The 11,453-nt window shown below is 43.0% G+C and overlaps 1 protein-coding gene across 1 annotated transcript; it reads right to left on the reverse strand.

Moving 5' to 3' along the window:
- Positions 1–7,831: 7,831 nt before the first annotated feature.
- LOC111069402 lies at positions 7,832–9,649 on the reverse strand. The gene has a single exon (XM_041596378.1). The coding sequence runs from the start codon at positions 9,647–9,649 to the stop codon at positions 7,832–7,834; it is 1,818 nt and encodes a 605-aa protein (XP_041452312.1).
- Between the last annotated feature and the right edge of the window lie 1,804 nt (positions 9,650–11,453).

Genomic DNA, 11,453 nt, shown 5'->3' on the forward strand with positions numbered 1-11,453 from the left:
TACGGTTTGCTTTTTGCATTGCCTGCGCATTTGTGTATGGCATGGCACTTTCTGTGGTACGTAGAGAGGTAAAGGGAAAGAAACAGGGAAAGGGAGAGCTGTTTCGGTTCGTAGCTCTCTGCATTTCCCTTTATGCTCGCTCTCTCTGTCTCCTTGGCGCCAAAGGTGTTAAGTTGTTATTTTATTGCATTTTATTTCATTTAGCTGGCTGTGTAAGGCTTTCTATCCGCTTTCGTACAACGCCCCAAAGCGTATTCTGACTTTATTGTTCAATTGGCAAGCAGTAGCAGAGCAGCGAAATAATAGTCCCAATAGTTGGAGTTCTCAGAGCTAAAGCAATATTTGTATTTCACACAACATTTATCCGTATTTATCTGTAGAGTTTTGTGGGCTTATCCAAATAGAAAGATACAATAGGGGAATGATTAGGAATAATTTTTTATCTTTTTTGGTGCAGTGAATATTTATTTAATGCTGCATTAAATATTCCACTATATGGAGCACTCGTCTTGGCTTTGAGCAGGCCTACATTTTTAAGGCAGCCACTTAAAGGCATTCCGAAATTGTCACGTGCATGGACTTGGCTTTTCTTGGCAGGCTTCATTTATCACACACACAGAGAGAGGGACAGAGAGAGACAGAAGGAGAGAGAGAGAGAGAGGGAGAGAGAGAGGAGAGCGAGAGCGAGAAAGTCAGATATGTCAACGTTGCATGCAATGGTTAGCAGTTGCAGTTGCCGCTTGAAGAGCCATAACTCATAGACAAACACTCGTTGCCACTGTACTCCAGTGCTGTACTCGTCCCCTGTTTCGAGTTGGTCACATAAATGTCACTGCATGTGGCACAATTGTGTCCGCAATTGTTGTGGCAAATAAACACGTCATAAACCGTTGACTATCTTCAGTTGCCTCAGTTCAAGTGCCTTCAACTGTAGGCTGACCAACATTCAACATCGGTTTACCCAATCAAAAAAAGCAACCAAAATCGGAGAACAAAAAAAAATGTATACGAGGGCCACAGCACTTGGAAATTCAATTACACGGCACAAAACTCTATGTATGTATGGCAGTAGAGAGGTATAAATATTTTTTCCAACACACTCGCCCACACACACACAGAGATAAAATATCTATTAATGCCCATAGATTGCTCGAGTTTTAAGCTTACTACAAATTCAATGTGCGCACACAATTCAGTGCCAAATGGGATTTTGGTCAGGAGCAGAAACAGAAGTAAAGGCAGCACCAACCAACCAGCCACCAGCCACCAGCAGCCACAGCAGCAGCAACAGCAGCAACACCAATGGGTGTAAGCCTTAGATGGAATAGTAACAAACGCAACAAGAACAAACCTCAGAAAACTGCATACAGTCGATAATCCGACTGTAGAATACCCCCAGGAATACAAAATAAAATAATTGAAATTCTACAATCGCTGGATAAGCGCAAATAGGGACAGCGCAATAAATAAACGAGCATTTCTTTTTAGATTTTTAGTTGTCAAAGTAGAGGTTAGAGGTGCAAAAGAAGCCCAAGAATATGGCTTTCTTCGGCGCATCCAAATACCAATCCGAATACCAATATACCCAATCTGCTGCACTGGTATAGGGTCTAAAAAACTGCACAGAATCGACTAAACTTTATGTTCATGTTAAGAAAAGTGCTGCAGGAGAGTCGAGTCGAGTCGAGTCGGAGGAGACTTGGTCCGGAGCTTGGTCGTTGGTTGGGGCCAACGGCACACGGAAGTGAAAACGTTTCACACTCCAGTTGCTCTTCTGCCACTGCCTCTACCTCTCGCTCTCTCTCACACTCTGTGTGTGTACTTTCTATCGTTTTGGCAAACTTTACGCTGGGACAGCAGGCACATAAAATAGTTTTAAATAAGAAAAGGCGAAAGCAAATAAACAATTCCATTTTTCTGCCACAGAGAGAGAGAGTGAGTGAGAAAGAGCGGAGAGTGGAGAGCGTTGAGGGGCGTGCCGGAGCACACACAATGAATGTAGAGCCTTGGCGCATGAAACTGAAAATATTTCGTAGCATACTTGCAGCGATGCCGCCGCCTGCATTGGCATACTAACACAGAGACACGGACAGAGGGACACAGGGGCAAGCCAGGCAGGCAGGCAGGCAGTCAGGCAGGCCCCTTGTGTGTGAATCCATTTCCGTTTTAGCTGGCCGTGTGAACTATTTACACACACAAACACACACACACACACTCTTGTATCTGTGGTGGGATATATATTTAAAGTTTTGCCTTTAAAGAGTGCCTCCCCCCGCCTAATGACATTGTAAATCAGAAATTCCCACACAGACAGCAAGTAAGGCGGCGCGGGGGCGAAAGCTGACCAGTTGATTTAAATTTAAATGCGCGCTCGTTTTGTAATTAAATTGACTTTTCCCAATGCGTTCACCCATTTTGGTGCGATGCTGCTGCCGTTGCTGCTGCTCTACCGCTTTTGTTGCCCATTTTGTGTGGGCAGCAAAGGCCGAAAAATTATGCAACTGCAACTGCAATGGCAACGGCAACAGCTGTTGACACATGCCGCCAGCGGGCATTGTTGTATGGCCAACACCAATGCTGACAATGCCTGACAACGCACACCAAAATAGTAACGCACGACAGCAGCCTGCCCCCAAAGCCCTCAATCAGCAGCCACCTCCATAATGCCCCCCCACCACGCATGCAGCACGTGGCGGCCGTGTTAATGGTGGGGCGCCACAACAGAACATAAATGCCATTGAGATTTGCCTTCATGCAATTTTAACGCTTCAGGGCACATGCACACATACACACACACACACACACACACACACACCCATAGAGAACGAGAGAGAGAGAGTGGGAGAGTGGGGGAGCCATGGAAAGTCAATGTGAAAAAGTGATATACAGAAGGACTCTATGGGGAGCAAGGCCCACACATAAAAAGAGATTTTTACCCAATTTATGACTCCATTTTAATATAATGTCCAATGCTGTTTGCGTTTTGCTCCATTGCGCGGCGACCCTCCCCTCCCCACTCTCATGCACATTTTCAATTTCGTTTTCAATCTATGAAATATTTCGAAATGCATCATCGAAAAGGAAATCGGGTAAATTTTAGACGTTCTTTTGGCCACAAAATGGTTCATTATAACGCCGTCTGCCCATTGCTGTTGCTGAATTTTGCGGTTGCTGAACGAACAACTGCCCACACCACCGACACAAAAATCTAAACAAATATATGGCACAGCGCAGGCAAGTGTCTCTCGACTGTTGGGATAGCCCATAAATTACGCATCAAATATATCAAAATAAATTTCCATTTCATTGTTTTGGCTGTAATAAGTTGGCAAACCTTAAGATAAGCTTGGGAGATATATTTCTTATACTCTCGCAGTTCGAGGCACCTTTTTGGACTATAAAATTGTGCATTTATAAACAATTTATTCGCACAAGAGTCTGATCATTAAATCTGTGTCTTTGCATTGGATTTTCATTGAATAAATATATCGAACAAATTTCCTATCTATCCTTTTTTATGGTACCGCATCGACAATCGTTATGTACATTCATATAAGCCCTGAAAGTCATACGCTACAGGGTATTAAAATCTGATACATGAACGAAATTGGAACTCTGGCGACAGGCTGCCATTTGCATTTGGTCCAGTCCATAGATGCCTGCCAGCTAGGCATAAATTCTATTATAAATAACATTTAGAGCGAGAGCCGAGAGCCAAGCGCGGCTTTTGCATTTGTCAGCAATGGAAATTGGACTGAGAATATATATATATGCACCTAAATGTTTTATGTGTGTGTGCTGTGTAGAGGGGAAAATACAAATTGTGGTTTCTAAATTGAACAGCGAACAACACGGAGTCTGAGGGAAATTGAGAGTGGTTGAGCCAGAGCCTCTGTATGTGTGTGTCTCTGTTTCTGTCTGTATTAGATGCATAATCAGATTTGCTGATTTAATTTTTCATGAAATTTTCTTAATTTTTGTGCTATGCGGTTTTGAGGCAACCAAAATGATTGAGTGCCAATGACAGGAGACAATCGGGCAGAATGGATGGCAGAATGGATGGCAAAATGTGATTATCATATCAGTGTCGAGCACAACACAGGATGTGTGTTTCAAGGCACATTTCAGTGCATTTAATAGACTCACAGTCGCACTCAGATAAACTGATTTGCAAGGCACTGACAAGCTGAAGACGTGGCTGTTGCCACCACACGTATCTTCAGTTCAATCAGCATAATGAAAATGCTGTGTGCATCAATTAAGAGTCACCCAATCAGCCTACCGGCAAATTACCGCCGCTAATTAACGTTTCATAAACTGTTTCTGTGTGTGTATTATGCACATTACGTATACGAGTATGTCGTCATTCAGTCACTCAGTCAGTCAGTCGTTTGGTTGGTCTGACAATCTATCAGGGCAAAGGGAAATTAATGAAATTAGCAATGGTTAAGCGCAAGCGAGCGACTTGTAAACGCGGCACCAACAATCGCTAAATGCAAACAATCAGATGTACGAGTATGTGGCAGCAACAAACAAACTGAAAACAAAAAACAAAAAAAACAAATAAAAATAATTACGCAAAAATTGTCATAATTACAGCATCATCACAAACACAGACAACAATTGCCACAAATTGTGACAATTTGCCGCCTGATTAATGACCGTCTGTGGCCATCCACAGCAGACACAATAGACGCACAGATGTGAGATTATTTGCGGTAATATTTTATGGCCATCAATTGAAAATGATATTCCCGGAACAGAGCAGAATTCAACCGTCAAATCAAACAGATCTTTTAGAACTAAAAGGCTATGCACAGATTAATGTATCAGCTGCCAGAGAGTATCTGCTGTATATTTGTTTATGCATTCATTGGAAATTGGAATTAGTGATCGACAGGAGCGGCGGCATTGATCCAATTTTAGATGCTTTTCACAGTGCCTCATCCACATCCACAAATGAGTATCGATTGAGGCAACATTTCCACACAATTATAAAATTATCGAAATGCAAATAGACTTCATGATTAAGCTAAGTGAAGCTAAGTTAACCCACCTGTCAATTGCCAGCTGAAGGGTTCCTTCAGATTGTGCTGTCACTTGCTCCCCGCAGGAAACAGAAATTCAGTTCATCGTTTACTCCAAGCCCTGAAGGTACCGCCACACAAGTTTAATAGTTCAGATATGTTTGGCAAAATAAAACTAGTGCTGCTACTGCTCCTGGCTCAAGCAGTGTCCGAGAAAACAGAGCAACCCCAGCTGATATTCCTCACCGAACTTATCCAGAGTGCCCACAAACAAGAAGCAATTGGGACTTTGCTCATGCTGCAGCACCATCAAGACAAGAACTGCTCCATCCAGGATTGGAATCCCGACGGTATTCCCATTCTACGTACCAACGAGCTTAATCAAATCGAATTACGGAAGAACTACAACAACGAGGCCTTGGCGCTGGTCTGCCTACAGGAAACTTCGCATCTAATTCTGCTGCTGAATGCTCTGGCCAAGACCTTCGATCATTTACGGTATGGGCGAGTTATTCTGTGGATGCAAGGGAATCCAACAGAGGACTTTCTAGAAGAGATCTCCAGCCAGGTTGAGGAACATAAATTTACTCGAATGCTCGTTCTGGGCTATCATCCAAACGGAGGAGTTTCCGTCCATCGTCTATGTCCATTTCCTAGTCCTCGCTTTGAGCGGATTGCCAATTTTTCGAGCATTGAAGAGTCCACCTGTTACCAAAATGAACTCAACTTTCAGGGAAAAAAGGCAATTGTTTTGGCCAATCTAAAACGCCCATTTTGAATTTAACCACCAAGTCTGCACCGACTGGGATTTTCCCCATCACCCGGAACGAGGACAGGCAGATATTTGAGTTTGCACTCAAATACAATTTGTCTCTGGAAATGACTGAGCAACAGGATTCAAGGGACTAATCCGCACTACGATATTCAGTTAAATCCGCGCCTACTTTCGACGAGCGAACTTGCCGGTCAGATTGAAAGTGCTCATACATTCACCTCATCCTCGCTGATGGTTGTGGTGCCCTGCGGCAAGGCAAAAAGCATTACAGAAGTTTTCTATAAGCTGGATTTGCGGACTTGGTTCTATTACATTCTATCCGTCTATGTCATATTCGTGGTGGTGGAGTGCGTTATTGTTGTTACAACCTACCGCATCTCAGGTCACTCCTATCGACTGACCGGCCTGAATCCTTTCACAAATATGCGCGCATTCCGGGCCATCCTAGGACTGCCATTTCCCACTGCACCTCGGGCGAGCGTCTCGCTCCGCCAGCTCTTCCTGGCCATGAGCATATTCGGGATGATCTTTAGCAACTTCTTCGGCTGCAAGTTGAGTTCCCTGCTGACGAAGCATCCCCTGGAGCCACAGGTGGAGAACTTCGAGCAACTTCAGGGGAGTGGCCTGACCGTGATTGCAGATACGATCATCCAACCCATCATCGAGATCGAGGTCAATAAAGAGTTTTTCAGGCGATATTTACAACATGTGGAGTACATGGATACTCATGAAAGAGTTCGCTTGATAGTCGGGACGAACGACAGTCTCGCCTTTATAGTTTTAGCAGAATTCTGGAAAATATTCGATACCTTTCAGCAGTCGATTGGACGGAAAACTTTTTGCTCGTCCAAGAACCTATCAATTATACAGAATCTGCCGAGAATGTACGTCATGGAGAAAGACTCCATATATAGGCGGCTAATGTACAGGTTCTTCATGTCATTTTACGAGTCAGGAATCCCCGCCCATTGGCAACGCATCTCACCAACAATTATCCGAAAGTATCTCAATGTCACTATCGAACCAAAACTAAAGCCAGCATTCGAGCCTTTGTCCTTGCAGCACCTAATGTGGCTCGGTTGGGTCCTTCTCTGCGGCTACGGCTTGGCCACTTTGGCCTTTCTTGTTGAAATCTACATGGGAAATGCGAAGAAAAAGGTTGCAAGAAAAGTTGCTCCTACACCTCCAGGACATCGCTGCTGTATAAATAGCAGGTGAAAAATATAAATGTAACATTGCAAAAATATAACAAGTAAAATTAATATCCCCAATGTATCCATTTGAATCTATTTTATAGTATATTTTTTGCTGGCACATTCTAAATAAAATATTCCCAATTTATTTAAACTTTACTTAATTTTCAAATGGTTTTCTCTAAGTGATAAAACTAAGCAAACGTCAAAGCAGGACTCAGTTAAGTGGGGTTTCATCAAAGGATTGACAGCCATCTTTTATTGTTCAGATGTCAATCGATGGAGTCGTTAACTTAATGAAATAACTACGTGGAAATGTCAGTTGGCTATTTGGTGACATTTTCGCACAAATAAAAAGAAAAAGTATAAGTATATACTTATGTATCTTTCCTTTAATCATCAACGCCTGGGAATAATCCTTTGACGAATATACGATTGAGGAAGCCTGCCCACCACATCAAAGTTTATCAGCACTATATAAAGGTTGATTTTTGCATTCCCTTAATGCCGAAACCTTGGGATGTACGTAGATGCGTATAGTTTTCAAAGTCCACGAAATTCTCAAACTTCTAGCCTCAATAAAAATTAAAAGCCAAGAGCAAATCGGTGAAGATACAGACACTTAGACAACTTTATTAGGCGCGTAAAATCGTTGGATGTAAAAGGTGCAAAAATAAATATTTAGTGAAATTTTTAGCCCACTTTTTGGTGCTGTTTACTGAGTCGATGCACTCAGCACTACTTTAATCTTGCCAATAATCTTAATCCATTGAATGTTAAAGAGATAAATACAGATAAATATTTGAGTAATTTTTGCATTGATAAATACTTTAATTTTAAGCAGCGATCTCCTGGTTCCCTGGAGCTGCAGGAGCAACTTTTCTTGCAACCTTTCTCTTCGCATTTCCCATGTAGATTTCCACAAGAAAGGCCAAAGTGGCCAAGCCGTAGCCGCAGCCAAGGACCCAACCGAGCCACATTAGGTGCTGCAAGGACAACGGCTCGAATGCTGGCTTCAGTATCGGTTCAATAGTGACATTGAAATACTTTCGGAGAGAAATTGGACAAATGCGTGTCCAATGCAAATTTATTCCCGACTCGTAATATAATACGAAAAACTTGCTCAGGGGCCACCAATAAATGGAATCTTTTTGCAGCAGGAACATCCTCGGCAGATTCTGTAGGATCGATAGGTTGTTTGATTCGCACAAGGTCTTCACCCCGATCGCCTTCTGCACATTATCAATCATTTCCCAATAATCGCTAAAAAATATAAAAGCAGCACTTTCGTTCGTAGTCATTATCAATCTATCCCGCTCCAGTGGATCGATGTACTTCACATTTGGCAAATATCGCCTGAGAAACTCTTCACTGACCTCGTTCTCGATGATGGGTTGGATGATCGTATCTGCAATCACGGTCAGTCCACTCCCCTGAAGTTGCTCAAAGTTCTCCACCTGTGGCTCCAGGGGATGCTTCGTCAGCAGGGAACTCAACTTGCAGCCGAAGAAGTTGCTAAAGATCATCCCGAATATGCTCATGGCCAGGAAGAGCTGGCGGAGTGAGACGCTCGCCCGAGGTGCAGTGGGAAATGGCAGTCCTAGGATGGCCCGGAATGCGCGCATATTTGTGAAAGGATTCAGGCCGGTCAGTCGATAGGAGTGACCTGAGATGCGGTAGGTTGTAACAACAATAACGCACTCCACCACCACGAATATGACATAGACGGATATAATGTAATAGAACCAGGTCCGCAAATCCAGCTTGTGGAAAACATCTCGAATGGTTTTTTCCCTGCTGCACGGCACCACAACCATCAGCGAGGACACAGAAAAGGCATTCACACCTTCAGTTCGGCTGACAAGATCGTTCTTTGACACAAAGCGCGGAGTTAACTGAATATCAAAGGGCGATTCGGTTGTCTTGGAATTGTTGTTGGCATCTAGTACCAGAGTCAAATTGTATTTGAGGGCAAACTCAATTATCTGCCTGTCCTCGTTCCGGGTGATGGGGAAACTCCCAGTCGGTGCATACTTAGTGGTCAATTTAATGGGCGTTTTAAGATTGGCCGATACGATTGCCTTCTTTGCTTGGAAGTTGAGTTTATATTTACGGAAAATGCTCGAAATATTCCCAATCCGCTCAAAGCGAGGGCTGGGAAATGAACTCAGACGATGGATGGAAACTCCTCCGATTGGATGATAGCCCAGAACGAGCATTCGAGTAAATTTATGTTCCTCAACCTGGCTGGCGATCTCTTCTAGAAAGTCCTCTGTTGGATTCCCATGCATCCACAGAATAATTCGCCCATACCGTAAATGATCGAAGGTCTTGGCCAGAGCATTCATCAGCAGAATTAAATGCGAAGTTTCCTGTAGGCAGACCAGTGCCAAGGCCTGGTGGTTGTAGTTCTTCCTTAATTCGATTTGATTCAGCTCGTTGGTACGTAGAATGGGAATACCGTCGGGATTCCAATCCTGGATGGAGCAGTTCTCGTCTTGATGGTGCTGCAGCATGAGCAAAGTCTCAATTGCTTGTTGTTTGTGGGCACGTTGGACAAGTTCGGTGAGGAATCTCAGCTGGGGCTGCTCTGTTTTCTCGGACACTGCTTGAGCCAGGAGCAGTAGCAGCACTAGTTTTATTTTGCCAAGCATCGCAGCTAAGTCCAGTTCGGTACCAGCAGCGTTTAGATGAAAGAGTGAACTGAGTTTGGTATTCGGAAATGCTTCTCTAATTGCTACCAGTCAACAAATTCCAAGAGGTTACGTTTGGATTTAATCAGATGACAGCTGTCTTTCAACGGTATGATATGATGGACATTCATGCACTTAGCTCCACAAAATTTAATTAAAGAAGGGGGAAACAATTTTTTAGGTTGGAGAATTTTAAAATATTTTTTAAATGTTTTTCTTTTGCAAAAAATTATAAAGTAAAATTTAAACAAATCTTTTCCGATACTACAGGATGTACAAACATACATATGTATGTACTCGGATGTATCAATCCTATAGTTTTTTAATTATTTTAACATCTTCAAATCTCAGCTGGCGTCAGAATTTATCTGCTTTATCTGTGGCTAGAGTTCCTTTGCTGCTGATCGGTGCCATATTTATGGGTCACTTGCTGAATTTATTTGTGCAACAATTGAGAAAGCAGCAGCAGCAGCAGAGCGACAAATTTTCTCAGACAGGCAACGTCTCAACAGCAGCAGCAGCAACGGCAGCAGCAGCAGCATCAAGCATTCTGCCGTCGCAGTCGTGAACCGTTTGTTGTGCCGTTTGGAACGAGGCGTTGTGCGCTTTAATGAAAAGTGAAAAACATATTTCCCCATCGCATTGGATGCGCCGGGTGTCTGAGCATGTGCCGTCGCCTGTCAGCGACTAACAAGTGTTACCCCTTACACCACCCTCCGTCCCTACCTAACCCTCTGCGGCGTGGGCGAAGCGGAAATGAGAAATTTACAGAAAAACAATTATTAATTATTACGTTTTGTCAACGTTTAACGTGTGTTCTCAAGTGTGTGTGTGTGAGTGTTTATTTGTGTAAATAATACCCAAAAAATATATAATGATATATTCTCACATGATCCGTGTAAGTGTAGCATTATAGCTCATTGGAATATGCAAATTTACGATCCAAAATAGTGTATATATTCCTACTAGCATCAATCAAGAAATGCACAACAAAGTGTAGCAGTTTTTCAATGCAAAAACAAACAGTTTCAATAGTTTTTTGAGTTTATATATTTTACTTTATATGTAAAGTAAATAGTTAGTCTTTTTCGATTTTACTTGTATTATATTCCACCTGTTGTTGGTATCCTCAAGTCGGAAGTTTCCACTAAACATACCATTATGATTTGTGTGTGTTGGTGGCAGAGGCAGCCTTTACTGCCACACACGCTCAATTAATTCGCCCGACACCTCACATCGGGCATGTCGCAATATTTTCACCCTGTCGCCGTTGCCTGTCGCATGCTTTAATAGTTTCACTAATTTCCAAATTTATAACCGCCCCTCTTGCCGTGTCTTACAAATCTGTTTTATGTATAGTCAAACATTTTTATCACCTTCGATATGGGAAATGCCAGCGTATCCAAGAAAAAACAAAAAAAACTGTTTGGAAAATCATAATCATCAGTAGATGGGGCTATGGTTCAAGTAGCTATATCCAGGGTCGGAGAGCATATTATGGTTGCAAACAAAGACCAGTTGAATCTCTCTCCGGTGCTCTCTGGCCTGCTCAGGTCTGCTGCTATCGTTCTGTTCTGGCATCAGTCAATGTCAGTTGGCCCAGTGCCAGGTCGACCGCGTGGGCGTAGACAAACAAACAAATGAAAGAACGAACGGAGGAACGAACAGGGCACAAGCACAAAAGCGGAAAAGCTGAAAAGCGCAAATGAAAAGGGAAAGTGTCCAACTTTTTCGGCCACAATGAGACACAGCCAGGGGCCAGAGA

The sequence above is a fragment of the Drosophila obscura genome, unplaced genomic scaffold (genome assembly GCF_018151105.1).
Source record: "Drosophila obscura isolate BZ-5 IFL unplaced genomic scaffold, ASM1815110v1 contig_150, whole genome shotgun sequence".
Taxonomy (NCBI): Eukaryota; Metazoa; Arthropoda; class Insecta; order Diptera; family Drosophilidae; genus Drosophila; species Drosophila obscura.